General features: G+C 47.6%; 1 protein-coding gene across 1 annotated transcript; it reads left to right on the forward strand.

Moving 5' to 3' along the window:
• The first annotated feature begins 6,962 nt into the window (after positions 1–6,962).
• Positions 6,963–16,075, forward strand: FZD4 (frizzled class receptor 4). The gene is made up of 2 exons (XM_063127744.1): positions 6,963–7,214; positions 12,906–16,075. The coding sequence occupies exons 1-2, from the start codon at positions 6,963–6,965 to the stop codon at positions 14,235–14,237; spliced, it is 1,584 nt and encodes a 527-aa protein (XP_062983814.1). The 3' UTR covers positions 14,238–16,075.
• Positions 16,076–26,401: the final 10,326 nt, after the last annotated feature.

Here is a 26,401-nt window from a genome sequence, read left to right on the forward strand (position 1 = left end):
AACAAAGCCCTATGAAGAGAGACTGAAAGAACTGGGCATGTTTAGCCTGGAGAAGAGAAGATTGAGGGGAGGCATGATAGCACTCTTCAATTACTTAAAAGGTTGTCACACAGAGGAGGGCCAGGATCTCTTCTCGATCCTCTCAGAGTGCAGGACACGGAATAGCGGGCTCAAATTAAAGGAAGCCAGATTCCAGCTGGACATCAGGAAAAACTTCCTGACTGTTAGAGCAGTACGACAATGGAATCAGTTACCTAGGGAGGTTGTGGTCTCTCCCACACTAGAGGCATTCAAGAGGCAGCTGGACAAGCATCTGTCGGGGATGCTTTAGGGTGGATTCCTGCATTGAGCAGGGGGTTGGACTCGATGGCCTTGTAGGTCCCTTCCAACTCTGCTATTCTATGCTTCTATGAGAGCCAACGGAGGCGACTAGGTCTATATAGGATGCCTGGCCCTGGGCAGCCATGGAAAACTGAGGTTTGCCATGCTCCAAGAAGGAGGTGGAATCCTGGAATCCAAAAGACCAAGATGGGTTTCAGTGGCATGGTCCCAATATTTTACTGGTCCATCAGGCACAAATGGAATTGATCTAGCAAACTGGCACACTGAAAGTTTGAATCATTTAGCTCTTAGTCTTACACCTGTACTGGTGATTGCATCATACTTAAGGCCCATTTCAGGGCTAGCACATGAATGCATTATTAAATTGGTGTTTAATCATGTACCTTTGGTTAGATTGATAGATGGATGGAAGCTTGCATACGTAACCTACATTGTTACTAGGCAAAACCACTTTGCACTGTCAAATATTCCACGTCTGCCTAACTTGAAGAACATGAGAACATAAGAAGATCCATGCTGCATCAGACTGAGGGACCCACAAGTCCAACGTTCTGTTCACAGGGTGGCCAATCTGCTGTTGCCCAGGAACCCACAAGCAGGACATGGGTGCAATAGTACCCTCCCACCCATGCTCCCCAGTAACTGGTGTAAACAGCCTTACTCCTCCTGAGGTAGTACGTAGCTAAGAGGACTAGTAGCCATGGAGTGCCTTCTCCTCCAGGAATTTATCCAACCCCCTTTTCAAGCCATCCAAATTGGTGGCCGTCACTATATCTTGTGCTGGCGAATTCACTATGTGCTGAGTGAAGAAGTCCTTTCTTTTATCTGTTCTGAATCTCCCACTAATCAGCTTCATGAGATGACTCCATTTTCTAGTATTCTGCTGCCCCTTATACCTGGAACGCTCTTCCAGAACACTTGCGAACTACAAGTTCAATCGCAGTTTTTAAAGCTCAGCTAAAAAAGTTTCTTTTTTCTAAAGCTTTTAAAACTTGATTTTGTTCTGACTTTTATACTGTTAGTTTTACTCTACCCTGTGCCTGTTTGGTGCATTCTCTTCCCCTCCTTATTGTTTTATTATGATTTTATTAGAATGTAAGCCTATGTGGCAGGGTTTTGCTATTTTATTGTTTTACTCTGTACAGCACCATGTACACTGATGGTGCATTATTATAATAATAATAATAATAGGAGCCCTGTCCTCCTTTTCATATGTGTTCTGTGATTTAAAACATAACGTAAGAAGTGCCCTGATGCTGGATCAGACCAAGGGTCCATCTAGTCCAGCTCTCTGTTCACACAGTGGCCAACCAGCCGTCGGCCGGGGACCCTCCCACCCATGTTCCCCAGCAACTGGTGCACACAGGCTTATTGCCTCAAATACTAGAGATAGCACACAACCATCAGGGCTAGTAGCCATTGATAGCCTTTTCCTCCAGGAATATATCCAACCCCCTTTTGAAGCCATCCAGATTGGTGGCCATCACCACATCTTGTGGTAGTGAGTTCCATAATTTAACTATGCGCTGTATGATGAAGCCCTTCCTTTTATTTGTCCTGGATCTCCCACCAATCCATTTCACAGGATGACCCCCCTGGGTTCTAATATTTTGAGAGAGGTGGGGGGAAATGACTCCCTATCCACATTCTCCATACCATGCATAATTTTGTATACTTCTGTCAGGTCTCCCCTTCCCCTCCTTTTTCCAAGCTAAGCAACCCCAGCTGCTGAAAGCTTCCCTCATAGGGGAGATACTCCAGTCCCTTGATCAGTTTAGTTGCCCTTTCCTGCACTTTTTCCAGCTCTACAATGTCCTGTTTTAGCTGCCGTGACCAGAACTGCACACAGTATTCCAAGTGTGGTCGCACCATAGATTTGTATAAAGGTGGTATGATATTCGCAGCTTTATTCTCAGATCCTTTTCTAATTATCCCTAACATGGAGTCTGCCTTTTTTTTTTTTTTACAGCAGCCGCACACTGGGTTGACAATTTCAACACAGGCCAGTGAAACAGCTGGCTTGCACCATTGCCTAAAGGCCTCTCAGGGAGCACAACTCACCACAAGCCGTCCTGTGTATGCTGTAACTCAGCCTCTCCCAACCTGATGCCCTCCAGATGTGTCAGACTACAAGTCCCATCAGCCCCAGACAGCATGGTCAATGGTTGGGGTTTATGGGCATTGTGGTCCAAAACATCTCTACCTCCATATCAAAGCAGCCTGATTGTGAAACAGAGGGATTCCAGCTGGGCACCTGGGGATTCAGCAGAATATCTCAACATATCCGTTTATCCTCTGTCTCCACCTAGTTTAATTGTGTGGATTACCTCCCATTAATTTTACACAAAAGGGTTATTAGTTTCCCAACCAGTGTAAAACCATAGTTCTACATACATTATCTTGAAGGAAAAAGCAATGGCTCTTTTGTATTGGGTCTTATCAGACACAAGGTGCAATATAATTAGAACAGGCTGTCTTATCTAGGCTGTAGAGGAATCTTATCTAGGAAAGACAGTGGAGGCTGGTGGCTCCAATATTGGTGGGGCTGTGGATCATTCTGGGTTTCAGTCAGAACCAGCCAGAACTCTAAAGGAGCTACCCAAGATGCAGGAACTATTTGGAGGACAGGGTCCAGCACCTTGGATAGCAAAACATTGGAGCCACCAGCCTCCACTGGAATAGGGCTCTTGCGCCTTTAATAGCTGTGTAGAAGAGAGAATTTCAGCAGGTGTAGTTTTTGTGCCTGGTCAACCGGGTGTGAAAGTGGGAGAAGAAAAGCAATTCTTTAATGCTACACATGCTGAGCACATAAGGCAGAGGTGGGCAAGTGCTGGCCCTTCAGATGTTTTGGCCTACAACTCCCACCAGCCCAAGCTGACATAGCCAACGTTGAAGGGAATTGTAGGTAAAAAGAGGTGGAGGGCCACAGGTTGGGGAAGGGTAGCCGTATTAGGCTGTTGCAGCAAAAAAAAAAAAAAAAAAAGACATTGTAGCACACCGTTAATTTGATGTAATATCCTATTGAACTCATCGGGACTGGCTTCTGAATAGGCTTGCCTAAGATTGCACTGTTAGGCTTCAATTCATGCACATGCTTCGCAGGAAATAAACCCTATTGAACGCAATGGGATTGACTTCTGAGTAAACTCACATAGGATTCTGCAGGAATAGCTTTAGAGCAGGTTACTTGTCCTTTGTGACTAGCCATACTTCCTATGGCAGCCACTTGGTGGTGGTACCCAGGACAGTTTTCTCAACCCCAGAACTGGAGTCCAGTTCTGGGCTCCACAATTCACGAAGGATGCAGACAAGCTGGAGCATGTTCAGAGGAGGGCAACCAGGATGATCAGGGGTCTGGAAACAAAGCCCTATGAAGAGAGACTGAAAGAACTGGGCATGTTTAGCCTGGAGAAGAGAAGATTGAGGGGAGACATGATAGCACTCTTCAAATACTTAAAAGGTTGTCACACAGAGGAGGGCCAGGATCTCTTCTCGATCCTCCCAGAGTGCAGGACACAGAATAACAGGCTCAAGTTAAAGGAAGCCAGATTCCAGCTGGACATCAGGAAAAACTTCCTGACTGTTAGAGCAGTACGACAATGGAATCAGTTACCTAGGGAGGTTGTGGGCTCTCCCACACTGGAGGCATTCAAGAGGCAGCTGGACAACCATCTGTCAGGGATGCTTTAGGGTGGATTCCTGCATTGAGCAGGGGGTTGGACTCGATGGCCTTGTAGGCCCCTTCCAACTCTGCTATTCTATGATTCTATGAAATTGCCAAATGGGCCCATGGGCCCAAAAGGTTCCCTGCCCCGGTCTTAAACTAGCCGGCTGTTCTTAAGTGCGGTGGGTGGGGGAAACCACGTCCCATTGCCTGTGCTGAAGTTCAGATTCTCCTGCCAGTTTGGGTAGCTTTTTGTACATGGAATAGAAGGCGTACGGGCACCATATCAAGGCCTTGGCATTAGGTAGCAAAATGTCTTGTGCTGACCCTCTTTCTGTGCTCTTAAAGCTCAACATTTATTTATTTTTAAATTTATTTTTAGGCCGCTGTTAATTGGTAGAACCCTCTCAAGGACATGAAGACTGGGTCGTACATTTATTTGGCTGCAATCCCATGCACACTGACCTGCGAGTAAACATGTTTAGGGCTGCAGGCAAGGGCGTTGCTAGGCACTTAAAAGATCTGGGCCCAGTCTTTCCATTGGTAGGTTTATTTTCCCCTATGCTTAATTGCCATGGGGAGGTGGATTTGGAGGGGTCACAGTGTACAGGCAAGGGAGGCTAATCCCCTGCCCTCTCCAACTGCAAATACCCCCACCCCACCCTGCACAGCAGCTAAGCTTAGGCAAAATCCCCTATTGGCATCCAGAGAAATGGGTATTGTTAAGTTTCATTCCCATGCTGGGTGGCAAAGGGGGCATTACTGTATGGGGAAGGCAGGTAAATCCTTCTCTCTCCAGCTGCAACCACACCCCTTGAAAATTCCCCCCCCCCATATGTCAATCAAGCTGAGTGGGGGGAACACGTAGTTCTATGGGATCAGAGTAGGGTGACCATATGAAAAGGAGGACAGGGTTCCTGTATCTTTAACAGTTGCATAGAAAAGGAATTTCAGCAGGTGTCATTTGTATATATGGAGAAGGAAAGGAAAGGAACCTCTCGTGCAAAGCACTTGAGTCATTACTGACTCCTAGAGGGACGCCTGCTTTTGCTGACGTTTTCTTGGCAGACTTTGTAGCGGGGTGGTTTGCTATTGCCTTCCCCAGTCGTGGTTACCTTTCCCCCAGCTAGCTGGGTCCTCATTTTACCGACCTCGGAAGGATGGAAGGCTGAGTTGACCTGAGCCGGCTGCCTGAGAACCATTTTCCACTGGGATCGAACTCAGGCCGTGGGGAGAGTTTTAGCTGCAGTAATTGCCACTTACCACTCTGCGCCACACAAGGCTCTTATATATGGAGAACCTGGGGAAATTTCCTCTTCATCACAACAGTTAAAGCTGCAGGAGCTATACTAGAGTGACCAGATTTAAAAGAGGGCAGGGCTCCTGCAACTTTAACTGTTGTGATGAAGAGGAAATTTCACCAGGTTCCCCATATATACAAATGACACCTGCTGAAATTCCCTTTTCTATACAACTGTTAAAGATACAGGAGCCCTAGAGGGATTCTACACGTCGTACTGAGGGTGCTTCCATGTGCCCCCAGTGCGGCCCCAGAGCGATCGTGTAGCTTGCCTTTCGAAGAGACGAGGAAGAGGCGTCCTTGCCACCGCCGCCACCCACCTACCTCCTTGCGCCTTCTTCCGCCGAGCTCTCCAACCCGGCCGGCGAGGAGGTAGGTGGGTGAGGCGGCGGCGGCAAGGACGCCTCTTCCTCGTCTCTTCGAAAGGCAAGCTACACAATTGCTTTGGGGGGCGCATAGAAGCGCCCTCAGTACGACGTGAAGAATCCCTCCTGTCCTCCTTTTCATATGGTCACCCTAATCCAGAGGGCCATGAGAAATAGATTCAGGGCTCAGGCCACGTAGGTCTAGTTCTAACAACGCCCATGGATTCTTTTCTCACCTTAACTGCCATGCAGGGAGGGATTTGCAAGGGGGGGCTTGCAGCGACGGAGTGGGGTTCTTTCCCTCCCACTCACTGGAACAGTAACCCCCGTCCCTCCCAAATCTCACCCGTTTATGGTAATGAAATCTAGAAAAGAAAAACTTCATTTTACTTTGGATTGGGATGTTCTGCAGCAGGGTGCCAACTCATTAGAGTAATTTGTTTGAGTGGAAACGATTTGGTTGAGGAGTTAATTGGCTGGCTTGGCCACCTGTGACATTTAAATCAATCCTAGCCATCATTTCTAAATGCGCGTATACGGATATAAATGAACATATCCAAATTGTACGCACTTTTGTTTGATAGGGACCTTGTTTCCAAATGGGTTGAAGTACCTAACAACGTCCGCCCCCCCACTTTTATTTATTTTTAAAAAACGCAACCCTCTGTATGTTTACTCAGAAGTAAGTATCAGCATGTTGGGTGGGGCTTAGCCCTGCGTGTAGCTCTGCGTAAGCGTTGCCGCCTATCCTGGGCACTTTTATTCACTCCGCAGCCGCCCCAGAAGCCCCACTGAACTCCACGGGGCCTGGCTTGCTTCCAAGAAAGCGTGTCTGGGAGGATCGCAGCCTCTAAGGCCGCGCCGGCCTTCTGCCCAAATTTCCCTCCGTCTCCAAGCGCCAGGCTGGGCCTGGCGGAGTAGCGGCGGCGGCTTAGCCGGCCGGCGCTGTTGTGGCTCTGGGCAGGGGCGGCCCGAGGCGACGGCGCCCCTCCCCTAGGCAGGTTGCCGCCCCGCCCCTTCTGTGCCTTCGCCAGGGGTCGCGTCGGCGCCCCCCTCTCGCCTGGCGGGGGCCTCCTCGCCTGGTGTCACACCGCGCTGCGCCGGCGGCCGAGCCAGACGCGCGCTCCGAGAGCGCACGGGGTAGGCAGGCAGGCAGGCAGCGCCGGCCCGGGTTCCATCGGCTCTTTAGCGCGCGGGGAAGGGGTGGCGCCTCCGCCCGCTTTCTCGCTCTTGCTCCGGCTGGGCTGGAGCCCGGCGGCGGCGTGGGGAGTGCCGGGCAGCCCGCTGGGCGATGGCCCCGGGACCGGGGGACTCCGCTGCCCGGCTCTGCCTGCTGCTGCTCTTGTTGCTGGCGAAAGGCGCGCGGGGCTTCGACGACGAGGAACGCCGCTGCGATGCCATCCGCATCTCCATGTGCCAGAACCTGGGCTACAACGTCACCAAGATGCCCAACTTGATCGGGCACGACTCGCAAGCGGACGCCGAGCTGCAGCTCACCACCTTCACGCCCCTCATCCAGTACGGCTGCTCCAGCCAGCTGCAGGTGGGTGCCGCCGCCGCCGCTGCCCCCCCCCCATCTTGGCCCTTCGCTCTCCTCCCACCAGCCCCCCCCCCGAGTATTTCCCCGCAGAATTTCCTATAGGAGGCACCCTATTCCCACCCCCACCCCACCTCCAAACTCCGCAGAAGGTGCCCCGAGGGTTTGTATAGCGCCTTTGCTTTCTCTTAGGGCGCGCGGCGCTTACAAGCCCTCCGGACGTTTCCTTGGGGAAGCTGAGACCCGTGCACTTCGGAGGACTGTAGTCCTGAGCACCGGGGCCTCGGAGGAAGCCCCGTTGAACTCGGCGGAAAAGTCAGAAGAGCGCGCGGCAGCGACCACCGGCTGAAAATACTTCTTCGCGCGGGTTTAGTGGCTCGGATATAGGGTTTGATTTCGAGAAGGCGGAGATCTCGCCACGGGCGGAGAGTCCTGCGTGAACGCAGCAAGCCCAAGCACGTTTACTCAGAAGTAAGCCCGGTTGACTTCGACGAGGCTTGGTCCTTAGTGAACGTGCTCTTAGGATTGCAGTCTTCGTGAAATAGTAATAAAGATGGTCTCGGGGCATGTGCGGAGTGCCTTTCTCTAACCGTTGTGAACCCGCGATCAGCCGCTAAATGCCCAGGGAGGTCAGAGTGTTCCAGGCGAGGCGGGAGTTCGGTATTCCCTTCTCACGTATTAAGCTCTAGCTGTGATTCAAGGAGGCTTGGAAATCGTGCCATGTAAGCAGGGAGCCCTAGGTCGGGTTAATTGGGGCAGTTCCTTCTGCACATGCTTAGAGGTCCTTTTTTCTTATGACTTTCTATGCACACTGGGGTCATCTCCAAAGCATGTAGCCAGCCAGCCCTGTAACCTGCCCTGCTGATCTATTCACATTGCCAAAGCATATAGCCAGCCATACCACCACCACCCCACCCCGCCTTTCTCAACGCATTTATGGGAAGGAAGGAGAACCTAATCCATTCTTGGGTGTTTCCAGACAGTCGGCTTTGGGGGGATCAGGTGTGCTGATTCAGTGAGGAGTCTTCTCCAAAGCACATAAAAAACAAAACAAAAGGAAGCCAAGCTGGTCCATGAGAAAGCCAGAGAGAAATCCATAGTTGGGCAATACCCCAAATTCCACACAACTGTGTAAGCTTTTGAGTTCTCCAGAATTCTTCATCAGGCTAGGTGCTACACAAAGGAGGGGATGAGGAAGAAACGAAGTCCCAAAATTAACACCTGGCTAGATTTTTTGGGTTTCTTTCTTTCCCTGCTTTTTGTACCACCTAGCCTGATGAAGAGTTCTGGAGAACTCAAAAGCTTGCACAGTTTTGTGGTCCTAAGAGAGGTATTGCCGAACTGTGGAGTGAGGAATCTAAAACTGGCAAACTCTGTGTGTGTGTGTGTGTGTGTGTGTGTGTGTGTGTGTGTGTTAGTCAGTCTCATCTAGTTGAAACAGCAGATTGGAGGCTGAATGGACCTTCAGTGTCCAGAAGAGTCACCCAGTACAGATGGAGAACAGAGTCAGGTTCCTACTCAAGAATAAAGCCCTTGTATGCTTTGGTGCTGCTATTTCATACTGTGGCACCTACCTCTGTGTGTGTTTAAATCAAGACTTAATTACCCTGCCTTTCCTCCAAGGTGTTCAAAGAGGTGTACATCACAATTAACAAAAGTAGGAATAAAATCTGCCGTTGTTTTATTGGTATAATTAAATTTTAAATATTCATATCCTTTTCTGTAATGATACTTTATGTATTTATTTTTCCTCACTCTTTCCTGCTCAGGGAATGGTTTAGATGTAGAGTAGTTTATGAACTTTGTAAACAAATAAATGAAAAATCCTCCCCCCTTATTTTATCCTTACAACAACCCTGCGTAGTAGGTTAGGCTGAGAGTGGGTGACAGGCCTAAGGTCGGTGAGCTTCATGCCAGAATGAAGATTCGAACCTGGGTCTCACCAGCCTTGGGGGGGGGGGGGATCTACACTACTGCTTTTAAAGCGCTTTAAAGCACTTTGAAAACATTTTGAAAACTGTATATGCAGTGTGTCCTGGGCCCCACCAGTTGTCAAAACTGTTATAAAGCGCTTTAAAGCAGTAGTGTAGATGCCCCCCTGGTCTCACAAATAATACTAATATTGTCATTGTGCTCCTCTCCTCCCATTGCACCCAGAGCAGCTTACGGTATTAAAAGTAAAAACAGTCCAATCTAATTGTAAAACTACTACTACACCACACTTTTCTTAATCTTGAGAGTAAGCTGAAAGGCTAAACACAGACGCGCGTAAGAAGGAACGTCCCCGGAACTTTTCCATCAGGTGTGAATCTGCAGATAAGAAACCAAGTTACAATAACATTTCGGTCCAGGAAGGGCTGGATTGCTTGCACTGCTGAAACACAATATTCAAAAGATCTTTCCACTTCTCTTTATCTCTCTCTCCACCCCCCCTTTCTTTCTCTGACTTCTCCCCTCCCTCTCGCTTGAGGTTAATTTACACATGAAGTTGAAAGCAGTTGGCTTGGAGCAATGAACCCAAAACCTTTTTTAAAAAAATTGGCAGGTTACCCCTGTCCGAGTGTATGTTCTCTCTGGCAGCTGTGGAATTTGGACGGCAGCTCACACCGGAGAGTATGCTCTGGATCGGAGTTAATAAACAAAACGAGAAACAGCTATGTCTTAAGTATTCCAGTTATTTTCACACCAGTGAAGAGAGAATCTTCCTGTTGGCTCCTTGAAGCACAAAAACAGAATGTACAAAAGTAATGGGCAAGTGTGCAGCTTTCAAGTTTCGATGATGGCAAATAAATTCTCCCTTTAAAAAAATTAAAGTAGCCTTGCAAATACTTTCAGACAAGGAACTAGCCCACAAATGTTTTTACTAGCCAGTGTGGTGTAGTGGCTAAAGTGTTGGACTGGGAGTCGGGAGATCCGGGTTCTAGTCCCCACTTGGCCATGGAAGCCCCCCGGGTGACTTTGGGCCAGTCACAGACTCTCGCCCAAACCACCTCACAGGGTTGTTGTTGTGAGGATAATTTATTTTTATTTATTTATGTATTACTTTTTAACTTAAAGTGGAGAGGAAGCCAGATTCCAGCTGGACATCAGGAAAAACTTCCTGACTGTTAGAACAGTACGACAATGGAACCAGTTACCTAGGGAGGTTGTGGGCTCTCCCACACTAGAGGCCTTCAAGAGGCAGCTGGACAACCATCTGTCAGGGATGCTTTAGGGTGGATTCCTGCATTGAGCAGGGGGTTGGACTCGATGGCCTTGTAGGCCCCTTCCAACTCTGCTATTCTATGATTATGTACGCCACTTTGGGTTCCTTGGCGGAAAAAAGGCGGGATATAAATGCAATAATAAATAAATAAAAAATAAATACTAGCCCAGTTCAATTTGCTGCCACAAAGAATGATAAAACTTTAAAACATACCTGCCTAGTCATCTAGCAAGCTTCTTTACTGGTCACTGGCGACTAAAATGAATGGCTGTTTATATGGCTGTGTTTTGTTTTTAATGCTTCTTAACTGGACTGCTGGTGTTGTCTTGAGTGGTTTGAAGAAGAGACCAGATTGTAACTGCGTTGTGATTCTGGGACTGGGAGCTCAGCTTAAATGTGAGATGCTTGGGTTCAAATGTGAATTTCTGCCCTTGGACTCATTCTATGGGCTCGGGCAAATCACTGTTCTCTGCCTCAGTTCCTGCCTGTAAAATGGGAGTAATAAAACCATGACCCTGTTCAGATGACACATTAAGCCACGGTGGTGAAGTACTTTGAGTTAAACATTATGGCCTAGCATGTTGTGTGATCCATGACTTAGCATGTCATGTGAATCATTCCTAACCATGGTGGCTTCATAACAATGCTTTAAACACACTCACTAACCATTCGCCGCAAAAGGATTAACGACGTAACCATGGCTTAGTGTGTTGTCTAAATAGGCCCTGTAAATCACTCTGTTGATTGATTTCTTGCCATACCAAATCTAGTTTCTTAATTTGTTTAGTGTTTTGAAAGTTTTGGTGCTGAGTGAATATCTATAGGATTGTGGGAAGAGCTGGGTTGTTTGAAAGACCTGTTCGGTGCCTCAGACTCTATTGGCACCAAGTGTTAATAATAACGGTCCTGCATATCTCTGGCTCTAAATCAATCCCATTTACTTTTGGTGCCAGCATAAAACTATTCAAAAATTTATCCAGGTTAAGTGGACAGTCTTCATAGCAAAGCAGTTCATTCTTGCAGTAGGTTCAAAGGCACTCCCCACTTATTTATTTATTGCATTTTTATACCACCCAATACCCTAAGCTCTTCCCCTTCAGCAGAGTCAAACAGTAAACTTTCCCTGTACCCTACCATTTCAGGTTGCATTCTGAGCGCTTGCGTTTTGAATGCTCCTTATGTTGTGTGCTTGCGTCTAAACAGAGGAAAAATAACTCCCTGCATATAGAAGAAATGCATGTCAGTGGGGAAGTCAGTCCAAATTCTTCTGCTGGCCATGCTAATTTCATAAAGGCAGGTTTGCACACACATATTTACACACAAACAGACACACAGGGGTGAACTCAGTACAGAAAAAACTTTATCACTTGATTCATTGCATATATAGATGATCATGAGAACTGAATCATGAAAGGATTTAAAGGGATGATGCTACCTAAGAACGTAAGAACTGCCCTGATGCTGGATCAGACCAAGGGTCCATCTAGTCCAGCACTCTGTTCACACAGTGGCTTACCAGCTATCAGCCAGGGATGAACAAGCAGGACATGGTGCAACAGCACCCTCCTGCCCATGTTCCCCAGCAACTGGTGCACATGGGCTTATTGCCTCGAATACTGGAGATAGCACACAACCATCAGGGCTAGTAGCCATTGAAAGCCTTCGCCTCCAGGAATTTATTCAACCCCCTTTTAAAGCCATCCAGATTGGTGGCCATCACTACATCTTGTGGCAGTGAGTTCCATAATTTAACTATGCGCTGTGTGAAGAAGTCCTTCCTTTTATTTGTCCTGAATCTCCCACCAGTAATATGGGTGGAGTGAAGCTGGGCAGTGTACGCTGAATTTCTTCTCCTGTGCTGTATTTTCTGTTTTGAATGTATACTTTTGAAAATCTCTTTTCTTCAATCTTCAATAACGTCCTGTTTTGTTTTGTCATTTATAGTTGGATGTTAATCTGGGTACGGTCTTGGCTGAAGCTGCTCTGGGCAAACCTACGCAGAGGGCAATGCCTGTATTAGGACCAACCAAGATGTCATAAAAGCATGTGCAAGCTTTTGAGGTCTCCAGAACACTTCATCCAACTAGCCTGATGAACAGTTCTGGCCTACCCGAAACCTTGCACTCTTTGTGACGTTTTGCTCGGTCCTGATTAAAGTATTGGCCAACTGTTGGTTTCGGGGGTGAGGGTTTCTCCTGGACCAATGCTGCTATCTTTGCTTTTTATATACACAGGGCTTTGCAAGTGTTCCTTAATTCTTTAACTTATTGAAATGGCAAATAAGCGAGAGCCCACTTAGTCCCAAGCTTGTTTCCCATATACTGTTGTCTGTTAATGGATTAGCCTGGTGCCCTCTAGATCCGTCTACATTTCCTATTCTCTCCAGCCAGCGTGGCCAATGAGGGCACCAGGTTGGGGAAAGGCTGTGTTATAGAGAGCATGGGTTTGTGCGTGCTCAGGCTTACGTTGTCTTTGTCCTCTTTCTCTCCCAGTTTTTCCTGTGTTCGGTCTCTGTCCCCATGTGCACAGAGAAGATTAACATCCCCATCGGCCCCTGTGGCGGCATGTGCCTCTCCGTGAAAAGGCGGTGCGAGCCGGTCCTCAAAGAATTTGGCTTCTCCTGGCCGGAAAGTTTGAACTGCAGCAAGTTCCCACCGCAGAACGACCACAACCACATGTGCATGGAGGGCCCGGGAGACGAGGAGGTTCCCTTTCACAGCAAGACCCCCTTGCATCCCGGAGAGGAATGCCACACCATCGGATCGAACTCAGACCAATACATCTGGGTCAAACGGAGCCTGAGCTGCGTCCTCAAGTGCGGCTACGATGCCGGCCTCTATAGCCGGCAGGCCAAGGCGTTTGCGGACACCTGGATGGCCGTGTGGGCCAGCCTTTGCTTCGTTTCCACCGCCTTCACAGTCCTCACCTTTCTGATAGATTCCTCTCGCTTTTCCTACCCCGAGCGCCCCATTATCTTCCTGAGCATGTGCTACAATATTTATAGCATTGCTTATATTGTCCGGCTGACCGTGGGCCGGGAGAGGATTTCCTGCGATTTTGAAGAGGCGGCAGAACCTGTCCTCATCCAAGAGGGCCTCAAGAACACAGGATGTGCTATAATTTTCTTGCTGCTGTACTTTTTCGGCATGGCGAGCTCCATCTGGTGGGTGATCCTGACGCTGACGTGGTTTCTGGCAGCCGGGCTCAAATGGGGTCACGAGGCCATTGAGATGCACAGCTCGTATTTCCACATCGCCGCCTGGGCCATCCCGGCAGTCAAGACCATTGTCATCTTGATTATGCGGCTGGTGGATGCTGATGAGCTGACCGGACTGTGCTACGTCGGCAACCAGAATCTGGATGCGCTGACGGGCTTTGTGGTGGCTCCCCTTTTCACCTATTTGGTTATCGGAACCCTGTTCATCGCCGCCGGCCTGGTGGCCTTATTTAAAATCCGGTCCAACCTTCAGAAGGACGGGACCAAAACGGACAAGTTGGAGCGGCTGATGGTGAAAATCGGCGTCTTTTCGGTGCTCTACACCGTCCCGGCCACCTGCGTCATCGCTTGCTACTTCTACGAAATCTCCAACTGGACGATCTTCCGCTACTCGGCCGATGACTCCAACATGGCCGTGGAAATGCTCAAGATTTTCATGTCCTTGCTGGTGGGCATCACGTCGGGCATGTGGATCTGGTCTGCCAAAACGCTGCACACTTGGCAGAGGTGCTCCAACAGGCTGGTGAATTCGGGGAGGGTGAAAAGGGACGAGAAAAGGGCTGACGGCTGGGTGAAGCCCGGGAAAGGGAATGAGACAGTGGTGTGAACAAAAGCCAGGAGCAGGCGGGCCTCATGTCTTCTCTTCTCCTCTCCCCCCCCGCCCCCACCTCCGAGAAGAATTGGTTGCATGTCAACACGTCTGAAGCAGGAACGCCGTAATGGCTTCCGTGCTGGAGAAAGGAACTGTACATCTTTCTGTTTTTGTAGAATTTGGGGATTGGGGCGGAGGCTTTTAGAAACTGAATAAATTTGTGATTTACAGTAGAACAGAGTTTCTGGGGAGAGGGGGAAGGAGGGAACACAAGCGCCTGCAGTGGCTTCAAAAAGCTGTGAAAACAAAAATCAGAAACTGTTGGACATCTACCAGAAAACAGCATCTGTGGGTCTTTGGGAATCATGGAACTTTGCACCTCCTAATAACTCCCCCCCCCCTTCTTCTCACTCTGCTTCCAAGTCATATTTTTAGCTGTGTCTTCTAAAAGAGTGAAGGAAAGAATTCCAAGGGCAAATCTCTCTACTGGTGTCCAGGCCAGGTCTTCTGAACAGTCAGGGCTGTTGACTTCAGGAGATCTGGAGGCAAGGTGTGTATGTTCTTGTTCCTCGAAAGGTCTGCCGCCTTGGATGGTTGGAAGCTTGCGTTTGGTGTTGGTTCCAAAGCAGTCCTTTGGATTAGGCTCACCCAAATGTTGCTGAATAGTGTGCAAGCTTCTGGGTTCCGTAGAACTCTTTGTCAGGCGAAACGGAAAGCAAAGCCAAGGAGGCGGAGGGAAGCTGGCTTACGTTGAAGCCACGGAGTCTGCGTTTCATCACATTCTGAAGGTGGAATGTGAGAGGAGGTAGCTGATGTTCAAATTAGGTGCTCTACTAAGTGTGGTTTTCAGGCTCTGCCTAGGACCCTCCCTAGGATTTTCAAGATGAAGAAACAAACCAGCAATGGTTGATCCCCACTTCTCCGGTGGGGGGGCGGGAGCAGCTTTTACCTAGATCTGTTTCCCTCCTTAGGTGAAACACACAGATTCCTTGGAAAACAGAAGTAGAGAGAACCTAGACAATTCTTCTATTAACACAGCTGGAGATAATTTTAGGTGGTGTACTGGGTATTTGGAAAAAGTCCGTAGTAGCCAGATTGGGCAGTTGGAGGGGATGTAGCTTCGGAGAATCAAGACAGATCTTTGGGTATATAAAAACTCTTCGGTGTAGGATCCTACAAAGGTTTGGTATTATCTAAATCACACACAAAGCCTGTCTGTGCGTAGAAGTTCTTACAACTTAGGTCACCCTTCCCCAAACTGCTGCCTTCCAGATATTTCGGACCACAGTTCCCAGCATTCCTGGCTACCAGCCATGTTAGCTGAGGCTAATGCTAATAGAAGGCTAGAACATCTGGAAGACTGGCTTAGACTATAAAGCAGGCGTGGGGGACCCCAGGACTGCATTCCATTTCAGAGACGCTCTTGGGGGGACCGCATTCTAGTGGTGGGTGGGGCCAAAGGGGCGGGGCTAAAACACCAAAGACACCCGCCTATTTTTAGCTTAAATGGCTTACTTGCAAATAACTAGGCCTTAGGAAAGGCATTTAGAAAGGGGGAGACCTGCACAAAGTCATCAAAGGATTGGTGGTTGAGAGAGAAAGGGCGCTGGTGGAAAGGACAGAGCTATTAACCCATGCAGGTCGGATTGGGGGGCCCAGGCCTGAAGTTCTACACCCTTGCTATAAAGCCAGTGGCTTGAGAAAGCTCATGAAACTCAAAACATCGCCTTCCTTTGCTACAAAAAACTTGCAGAGGATCCTCACTCCGTGGAGACTGCGCTGAAGGGTAGACCCTAGGGTGACCGTATGGAAAGGAGGGCAGGGCTCCTGTATCTTTAACAGTTGTACGCAGCACCCGGCTGGACATCAGGAAAAACTTCCTGACTGTTAGAGCAGTGCGACAATGGAATCAGCTACCTAGGGAGGTTGTGGGCTCTCCCACACTAGAGGCATTCAAGAGGCAGCTGGACAACCATCTGTCAAGGATGCTTTAGGGTGGATTCCTGCATTGAGCAGGGGGTTGGACTCGATGGCCTTGTAGGCCCCTTCCAACTCTGCTATTCTATGATTCTATGATTCTATGAAATACTGTTTTCATCACAATGGTTAAAGCTGCAGGAGCCCTGCCCTCTTTTTGGATCTGGTCACTCAATGAGGAGATAGCATATTTTGTATTAAGGCTGTGCACTGCCTCGGGCCGAAGCCCTGTATCTGAGCCAATGTGGGCTGATTTGGCCTGCCTCATCCTGAATACGAGGCTGAACTGGGTCAGCCCAAGGGGAAGCAGATCAGCTCCGAAGACCTTGGGGTGCCTCAGGGCATAGTGTGCCGCTCCCCCCAACCACCTGCCTGGGAAAGTTGGCAAGAGGCCAACTGTGAGTCCATTGGGCACACTGGACACCTCCCCTCCCTCCCGGGTCAACCCCTGAACCCACTGCTGCCACTTCCAGGACTTATCTTTGCCTTGCATCTTCCTCCCTTAGAGCCATGATTTGAAGGAAAGATGGGGTCTCTCTCTTTTTCATAGATCTGTGGTTACAAACTAGGGAAATGGTCCTTTATGGTCTCTGCAGTCTATGAAAAAGAGACAGCCCCCATCATACCTTCAAATCATAGCTGATATGGGAGGAAGACGCATGGCAAAAGTAAGTCCTGGTGAGGCAGCGGCTCCAAGTATGCCATGGAGGGTGTCAAGCAGGGAGTCCAAGGACTCCCGGTCAGCATTCCACCCAGAAACCTGCAAAGGCTGACCTGCTCCCAGCGGTGGTGGTGAGGGGAGGCAAACCTCGCTTCGGTACTGAAGTGAGGCGACTAAGCCCTGAAGCATCTCGAGTCAAATTGAGGCCATTTCGGAGGCTCCAAAATGGGCCCCCAAGACAAATCGGGGGGGGGGCACCACAGAGCTCTGTTTTGTATGGTCAAGAACAACATCATACACCCCAATTCCACCTGCAGGTAAAAACAAAATGAAAAGCATCACCTACGATATCAGGGAGGTTCTTTCTCCATGTTGTGCTAATTTTCTACATGCGGGGATTGGTTTTAAACATGGGTTAGCATTGGCCCTGCCATTCCTCACCTACTGCCTGCCAGGGCTGTATGTAGCCCGCTGCTGTTCGGAATGGGTCAATTGAGTTTTGAGAGCTTGACATCCCATCCGTTCACGAAAGCGGGGATTTTGCGGTTGGTCGGAATGGGATTTGTATGGTGTCATCTGCTGTAAAAATGCTGCCTGGTTTCAGAGGGGTTTTGTATAACAGAGTTTCCCAGCTGATGGCACCCATCCTCCTCTTATGCGAAGAAGAAACGGAAACATAACCTTTGCTCACAGCAGTGGAGGCTGGTGGCTCTGATGTCTGTGGGGCAGTGAATCTGCTCTGGGTTTCAGTCCAAACTCTAGAGTCCGGACTGCGTTGGACCCTGGATAGCTCCTTTAGAGTTCAGACTCCATTGCGCCTTGAAGTAGCTCCTATAGAATTCGGATTGAAACCTGGAACAGATTCACCACCCCACCGAAATCGGAGCCACCATCTCTTCTCTCGCACCCTCCCAAGTCTCCGTTCTTTAGTGATATGTGACTCTGCTATTATCCAGACTCCTCCCCCTGCTAGGTATTCCCCAGCCTACCGTCTGAGAAAGTTCCCCTTTTTTATTATTTTTATAGTCCTCCTTCCGTCTGCAGCATGTGGCTAATAAGGAAAAGCGAGTGGAGGTTCATTTCTGACAATTGGCTTATTCAGAGCCTGTTTTGTTTTGTTTCTCTCCTCTACTGCCCCCCACTCCCTCCCTCCCTCCCTCCAAGTAAGCTAATCTGGCCTTCCCCGGAGACCCATTGCATTAAGCAATTAAGGCTTAATATATTTCACTCTGTGTGATTGCATCTGGGTTGACGCCAGTCTGGGTGAACTGAAATGTTGCGTTCCTTGGCAGCTTTGCCTTCGCCCAGATCACTTGCATCAGTTGCTTGTCAGTTAAAATTAAAAGGACATTCACCAGCCCTGAGATAGCGTGGAACCAAAACCAGAGCGCCTTTTTTCCCGGTCTCTTTATCAGTCTAAGAATGTGAGTGTATTATTTTTGTTTTGTTATCTTTCGCTAAAATGGCAACCGTTCCTCTCCCACCCACTTGCCCTTTTTAAAGGATCCAGAGAGAATCAACGTAGCTACTACTTGACGAATAATGCTGTTTTCAGGGTAAAAAGAGAGGTTTGGAGGATCTTTGCCCTACCATGGCCAGAGGGAATTCGATGGCCATAAACGTCTTGGTTGTAAGCATAAGTCATTTAGCTGTTTATAAGAGAATAGACTTTTAATAGGTCCTGTAAGTATGCCCAGTTGCCTTCAGAGGATTCACACAATTTCCTTAATAGCGTAACTTACATTCTCTGTGTGTGGGCCATATGTTCAGGAGCAGGAGAGCATGGCATTTTCCGCAGTATGTGCTCACAACCCACATCACCTATTTTCAGCCCTCACTTGATCTTTGGCATCTGGTGTGCAGGGGCGGTGCTCTCTGTGTATGGCAAGAGTGCTCCTCGTGCGTGCCTACAATCCATGCGCTAAACAGCCTTTCCTCTGCTGCTTATGCTTTCGTTTCAGCACTGAAGGGCAGAGCTTTAGGACGCCACTGTGTGGGCCATCTCCCTTTGGGGTCCAGTTTGCCTCGACAAGAGTCAAAGGCTGGGCAGCATTCCTGCCCCCCCTTCCAAAGAGTAGATTCAAATGCCTCTTCTGAATGTCTTTATTTGTCCACCACATCTGTACATAGGAAGGACAGAGCTTCTGTATGTCTTTTAAAAGTCGAAATAAATGAAAACAAGGAAGTTAAGGAAACAGGTAAAAAACACAGTTCTGTATATTAAAATATAATGTCAAAAATAGCATACACAGAGCATTTCACAAGTACAATAATACAAGAAGATAATCGGAATGCTAGACAAAAAATGCTCAGTAAACTTGATCCAATTGGCCAGACGCGTTTCGACCCTTGGTCTTCCTCAGTGGCTATTTTGCCAAGCTGATTAGTACCGTGGGCTATTTTCTCTTGGGGCTGACTTAAAAGTTCCAAACAGTAAACAAAATCAGATGTCACTCCCCACAATATAAGGTAGGAGTCCAAATATTCAAAGGAAGCCCATGGAAGGTATTCCAAAAAGCCACTGCTCACAACCATGATGATGCTGGATACCACGTTTACTGAGCATTTTTTGTCTAGCATTCTGATTATCTTGTTGTATTATTGTACTTGTGAAATGCTCTGTGTATGTTATTTTTAACATATTTTAGTATATAAAGCTGCATTTTTACCTGTTTCCTTAACTTCCTTGTTTTCATTTATAATGTGTTGGGTTAAGGGTATCGCCTCTTCGTTGCATTTGTCTTTTAAAAGACACCAGTGCTTCTTGGCTCACAATATTCTGCAGGGATTTCTCCCTCTCTCCCCCCTCCCTGCCCACTTTATTGGCAACCCCAGAGTTTCTGCATAAGAGCTAAAGATTCCTTCCAGGTTCCCTTATTTGCAGCGATGGCACCATGTCGCCCACAACCCTGTGCTCAATGCCACTGTCTCCCCAGGGCAAAGGAGGATTTTGTGTTGCTCCCACTTGCAGAAACTGACGAGTTCCTCTGAAGCGTGGGGAAATCCACGGCAAGGGCCCGATAACACACTGCAAATGTACAAGTTCAGCTCCTCGGGTGCTTTCAAGGAAATTTCGGGGGGTGAGAGCCGATTCACACAACCATGGTGCGTCTAGTTGGCCACATCCATTTCTTCCTGGATTGAGCTCTGCTGGTGACCAGGCCCCTGTAGGAATATGCACGGTGGCAGGAATAGTTAAGCCGCGGCCGTGGGGTCTTGTTCCTTAGCTAAAAGGTACAAGACCCCATGGCCATGCCTTAACTATTCCTGACCCACAGCTGCTTTGCCTGCTTTTTGTGGCTCAGCCGGCCTTTCTAGATGAGCCATTCATTAGGAGCCCCACCGTGTTGAGGCTGGAGGGGGAAAGGACGTACCTGCAAACAGAACGAACTCACAGGATACAAAGGTCCCAGCTGTGGAATAAGAGCACGGCACGACAATTCTATGAGAAGGCTTCAGGGGTGTGCTCCCAGTAGCACAATTGCATTGCGGTATAAGCCAACACGTCCGCAACGTAACTAGCGCAACCGGGCAAATCACTGCTTTTCCTCGTTGCACTATTGGCATTGCACAAGCGTCGGTTGACGCTAGCTCTGCGTCAAATAGTGCTAGTGAGAGCACACTTTTAGATGCTACCCCACCTTGCTTTTATTTTGCATGTGCTGTTCCCTGGGGAGAGTGGTCCCTTCTCTTGGCTCTGGGGGCCAGCTTAGATGATCCTGGCTCTGGAGACCACACAAAGCCTGTATGTGCATGGGGCATACCATGAACTGTGTCACATTTAAAGCATCCGTTTTCAAAGCATCTTTGTGCCACATCTCAACCCAAGTGTCATTTGCACAAGTGCATCCTGTGGCCGAGGAGGTGGCCACACAGGTGAGCACTCAGTGCAGACATACCTGCCAGCGTGCAAGATGGGAACCATCCAACTCAGCTTTCCCCAACATGGTGCCCTCCAGATGTTTTGGATGCCAACTATTCCTGGCCACTGATCATGCTGGCTGCAGCTGATGTTTAGCGCATATGTAGATGAGAGCCAGGACTGTAGAGCCAAAAGTAAGGCAAATGGCCAGATTTTGGAGTAATAACTTGCATTCATGTTCTTTTTTTAAAAAAATGTGGCTGATCCAATGTCCAAAGTGAAGTAACAATGATTGAAGCACCTTTACCCTTGGTCCATTTTGTTTATTTTATAAAACCATCTTCTTTTCCAGAGTGATTCCCTCTACTTCTCACTTTTCGTTACAACCATAATAATAATTGCAGATTTTTTAAAATACCCTTTGACACGTAGGTACATATTTTATGTTACTTATGTTAAGGACGATAATGCTGATCCCCAAAACTACTTATGGTAAATGGACACTGATTGATTCCCCACCCCTTTGTCGGTGATTGTACAAAAGAGTATCTACGTCTATTGTAAATGTCTAATTTATCATTGTACAAAAAAAAGAAAAAAAAAGCCCACAAAACCAAAACTTTGCTATTTAATTTTTGTATCAAAATAAATTTTTGTTTTATTAAAATGTGTCATGTGGTCATGGGTTCTCTCCCACCATCATAATATATAGTAAATTTATAATTGGGGAGTGATGAGTGTTCAAATCCCTTCCCATTCGTCATCATGTGCATCCTTATGATGACCCTGTAAACCTGGCAACTCCAACGTGGTAACAGCGACAACATTGACATAGCAATAGCTAATGACAAAAATGTAGGAAAGGAAGAGGAGAAGAAAAATATATCCCACTGGTCATGGATGTTAAAGAACTATGGCAACAGGAAGTCACCGGCATCACATCAGAAAACCATACAGAAAAACCTTCATAAACGGCCTACCAAAATACATCCACACCGACATCCAGAAAGCAGTCATACTTAAAACATGCTCAATAGTCAGGAAATTCCTGAATCAGTAAAAGACAGCATGACCTGGCAAAGCCCGTTATGAGCGAGAAAAGAGACAAGAAGAAGAAATCTGCCTTTCCCACACCCAAGCGACTCTAGATGGGTTCACACCAGTGGTTGAATCATGGGTTGTTGTTGAACCATGGGTTATCGTGTTCTCTGAACGCAGTGCATTTTCCACAAGGTGGCTTGTTACTCATACGGTGTGGCTTGTTAACCACCCTAAACGAGCCAGTAGCAAACCATGGATTCTCGAGATAGCTTGTTTGAGAAAAATAAACCACACTGCATGGTCAACAGAAAATGTTGCAGAAAATGTTCTGGGTTTGGACAACACCCTAATCCATGTGTTGGGTTCGGAGAACAAACAACCCATGATTCAACAACAAACCACACTCAACCACCAAGTGTGGGTTAAAATGTTGTGTGAACCCAGCTCATGAGTTGCTCATATAGTTTATCCCTCATCCATTTGCCGTGCAACATACTCCAGAGTCCTTTGGTTGGGAGCTGCTTACGCAGGGTTGAAATGGATTTAACATTATTGTAGTGTCGGTATATCCATTCCCTATTGAAATCATACAAGTGAAGTCCAGCTTTTGATTCCTGGCCAATGTGCCACCTAAGCATCTGGCCTCATCAAAACATTGATTGATAGGAGTTCAACAATAGGTTGGACGGACACACACACTAGCTTATACCATTTCACATCCAAACCCAAGAGGAAGAAGAGATTGTGTTCAGCCAACGCCTGCTAAGAGACAGCCTGGCCATCTCTATATTAGCCTTTAGCTAATTTCCTGACTGTTACTCCCATTTCCTACAGTTTATTCTAAGGAAGAGATGCATCCTTCCTGAAATTAATTTGTAAATCTGCATTTGTATTAATGCTGCCAAGTAGATCGAGCACAGCATGCCACGTTTTTGAAGGATGCATTTATTGGGGGCTGCTACAGCATTCAAATTTTGCCTGGGGGAAGACCAGCTTGCACTCCCTTAGCAAACAGTGTTGACTTGACCCTCTCTAGCCCTTCCTTCCTTTCTAAAAATAAAATAAAAGCAGTTGTGTTGGTAAGCTTGAAAAAAAAAGCCACCTTGAGGGTCATTTTTCTTGGTAGAAAGATGATATGAATCACATAAATAAAATGCCAGAAAAGGTTATGTTTTAAAATTATTTCAATTATTACATAAATATCCCACCTTCCCCCCTCTTGTAAGGAACTCAAGGCTGCTCACATGGTCCTCCCCCTCACCACTTTATCCTCACAACATCCCTGTGAGGTGGGTTAGGCTGAGAGGCAGTGATTGGCCCAAAGTCACCCAGTGAGCTTCCATGGCCAAAAGGCGATTAGAACTCAGATCTCCTGAGTCCCCATGCAACAGAGTGTGTGGGGACTACATCATACCATAAAAAATCATCACAAGTTGACAGTAAAATCAAACACTATTAAAAGCAGGTTAGCCTAAATAAGAATGTGCTGAATATGAGCCAACAGTGCGATAGGGCTGCAAGAAAGGCCAATGCTATTTTGGGCTGCATTAATAGAAGTATAGCTTCCAAATCACGTGAGGTACTGGTTCCTCTCTATTCGACCCTGGTTAGGCCTCATCTAGAGTATTGTGTCCAGTTCTGGGCTCCACAATTCAAGAAGGACGCAGACAAGCTGGAGTGTGTTCAGAAGAGGGCGACCAGGATGATCAGAGGTCTAGAAACAAAGCCCTATGAAGAGAGACTGAAAGAACTGGGCATGTTTAGCCTGGAGAAGAGAAGATTGAGGGGAGACATGATAGCACTCTTCAAATACTTAAAAGGTTGTCACACAGAGGAGGGCCAGGATCTCTTCTCGATTCTCCCAGAGTGCAGGACACGGAATAACGGGCTCAAGTTAAAGGAAGCCAGATTCCAGCTGGACATCAGGAAAAACTTCCTGACTTTTAGAGCAGTACGACAATGGAATCAGTTGCCTGGTGAAACCACACTAGAGGCCTTCAAGAGGCAGCTGGACAAGCATCTGTCAGGGATGCTTTAGGGTGGATTCCTGCATTGAGCAGGGGGTTGGACTCGATGGCCTTGTAGGCCCCTTCCAACTCTGCTATTCTATGATTCTATGATTCTATGAAAGGGGTTTTAACAAATGCCTGGAGGCAAAAAGAGAAGGGCCTCTTCAAGAACACCAGAAGAGCCCTGCTGGATCACACCAAGGGTCCACCTAGTCCAGCACTCTGTTCATACAGTGGCCAACTAGCTCTTGACCAGGAACCCACAAGCAGAACACGGGTGCAACAGCACTGCCCTGCCAATGTTTCCCAGCAACTAGTGTATATAGTCTTACTGGCCTTTGATATTGGAGGTAGCATGTATACATCATGACTAGTAGCCACTGATAGCCTTCTCCTCCAGGAATTTGTCTAACCCCTTTTTAAAGCCATCCAAAGCTATCACTACATCTTGTGGTAGCAAATACTTCCTTTCCTCTGCCCGTAATCTCCCACCAATCAGCTTCATGGGATGGCCCCAGGTTCTAGTATTACAAGAGAGAGAGGGAGGAAAATGTCTCGCTATCCACTTTCTCCACACCATCACTCCAATGATTGTGGACAGTGTTCCACAATCGTGGTGCCACCACTGAAAAGTCAATGTCTCCCAGATACTTGCCCTTTGAATCTCACATGGTGGTATGACGCTCACTGGCAGGTGCATGTAGGAGTAGACACAGCTGTGATCCATGAGCCATACATAAATGTACTGAAAAATAATTGCACATTCTGAAACAGTTTGACACTTTTCCAACCTGTGGCCCGTGGATCGGCATATACTGCATAGCTGTGTCATTGCAGTTCCCAGCGTGGTGAATCCCACCTGTTCCTGCTGGAGCCAAAAGTTGGTGGAGGTCCATTGGTCCAATCGATCAACCTAAACACAATGCTTTTAATTGGAGACACATTCACACATTCAGTTGTATGAGATGCCCAAGTGGATATACGACCACGTGTGAACTGGTGTGAAGCTGAGTAGCACCCAAACTTCTGGGTAGAATGAGACAACGCAACATCTTCCTGGATTTCCTCCAGCTGTTAAAAGGACAACAGGGCCTTCTTATTTTTATTTTTAATTTGCTAGAATTAAATACACCCATTGATTTTATGATTAAACAAGAAATTAGTGACATCTAGTGGTAGCTTTCATAATTGTTCCTAAATGTTAGATAGATTGAGGCCTGGACTACATCTTCAACAGATGGAGGTGAAAATATAGGGTGACCCTATGAAAAGGAGGACAGGGCTCCTGTATCTTAAACAGTTGTATTGAAAAGGGAATTTCTGCAGGTGTCATTTGTATATATGGAAAACTGATGAAATTTCCTCTTCATCACAACAGTTAAAGCTGCAGGTGCCCTGCCCTCTTTTAAATCTGGTCACTCTAGTATAGCTCCTGCAGCTTTAACTGTTGTGATGAAGAGGGAATTTCACCAGGTGCTGCATGCATACAAATGGCACCTGCTGAAATTCCCTTTTCTCTGCAACTGTTAAAGATACAGGAGCCCTGTCCTCCTTTCCATATGGTCACCCTACAGTTAAAGATACAGGAGCCCAGTTCTCCTTACCATATAGTCACCCTACAGTTAAAGATACAGGAGCCCAGTCCTCCTTACCATATGGTCACACTTCAGTTAAAGATACAGGAGCCCAGTTCTCCTTTCCATATGGTCACACTACAGTTAAAGATACAGGAGCCCAGTCCTCCTTTCCATATGGTCACCCAACAGTTAAAGATACAGGAGCCCAGTCCTCCTTTCCATATGGTCACCCTATAGTTAAAGCTATAGGAGCCCAGTCCTCCTTTCCATATGGTCACCCTACAGTTAAAGATACAGGAGCCCAGTCCTCCTTTCCATATGGTCACCCTAATTTGACAGGATGATAGCGAGCTGACCTACGGACCACTGGTCCATCTAGCCCAGGATTGTCAACACTGACTGGCAGCAATAGCTCTCCAGGGTTTCAGCCAGAATCAAGGAGTTATCCAAGGTACTCTGCAGAGTTCTGACTGGTTCTGGTTGAAACTCAGAGCAGATTCACTGTCCCGCTGACACCGGAGTCACCACCCTCCAGTGCTTGGAGGGGGGTGTTGTTATTATTAAGGGAGCCCCCTGATGCCCCACCCTCGCTGAAGTGAAGCCATTTGGGATCTGGTCAGTGTCGGGATGTGCCCCAGGACTCAAGCTAGCTTGAGCCACTCTGAATCAGGGCAGGATGTCAGTGTAACGGCAGTCATGTCTAGATATAGACAGGATCCACAAGGATGAGCTCAAACAGGAGAGGCAGGGCCACACATGGCTCTGCACAGCAGGAGAGTTTGGTTTCTTTATTTTGACAAGATGTTCGCAAAGGGTTCAGGCCTCGGCTCTGACGCACGTGAGCGGGCGGCTCCCTTATTTCGCAGTGGTGTGTCTGCAACACACTCCCAATAGAGAAATACAAACAGGCTTGTATAACTTTGCTCTTCCTAGGAGCTATAAACAAAGTGGGGGAACGTTCCCTCCCCCTTTCTGTCTTCCAGCAAGAAAACTGGAAGAAAACAACTTCTTCTTCTTCTTCTTCTTCTTCTTCTTCTTCTTCTTCTTCTTCT

This window comes from Elgaria multicarinata, chromosome 5 (assembly GCF_023053635.1).
Source record: "Elgaria multicarinata webbii isolate HBS135686 ecotype San Diego chromosome 5, rElgMul1.1.pri, whole genome shotgun sequence".
Classification (NCBI taxonomy): Eukaryota; Metazoa; Chordata; class Lepidosauria; order Squamata; family Anguidae; genus Elgaria; species Elgaria multicarinata.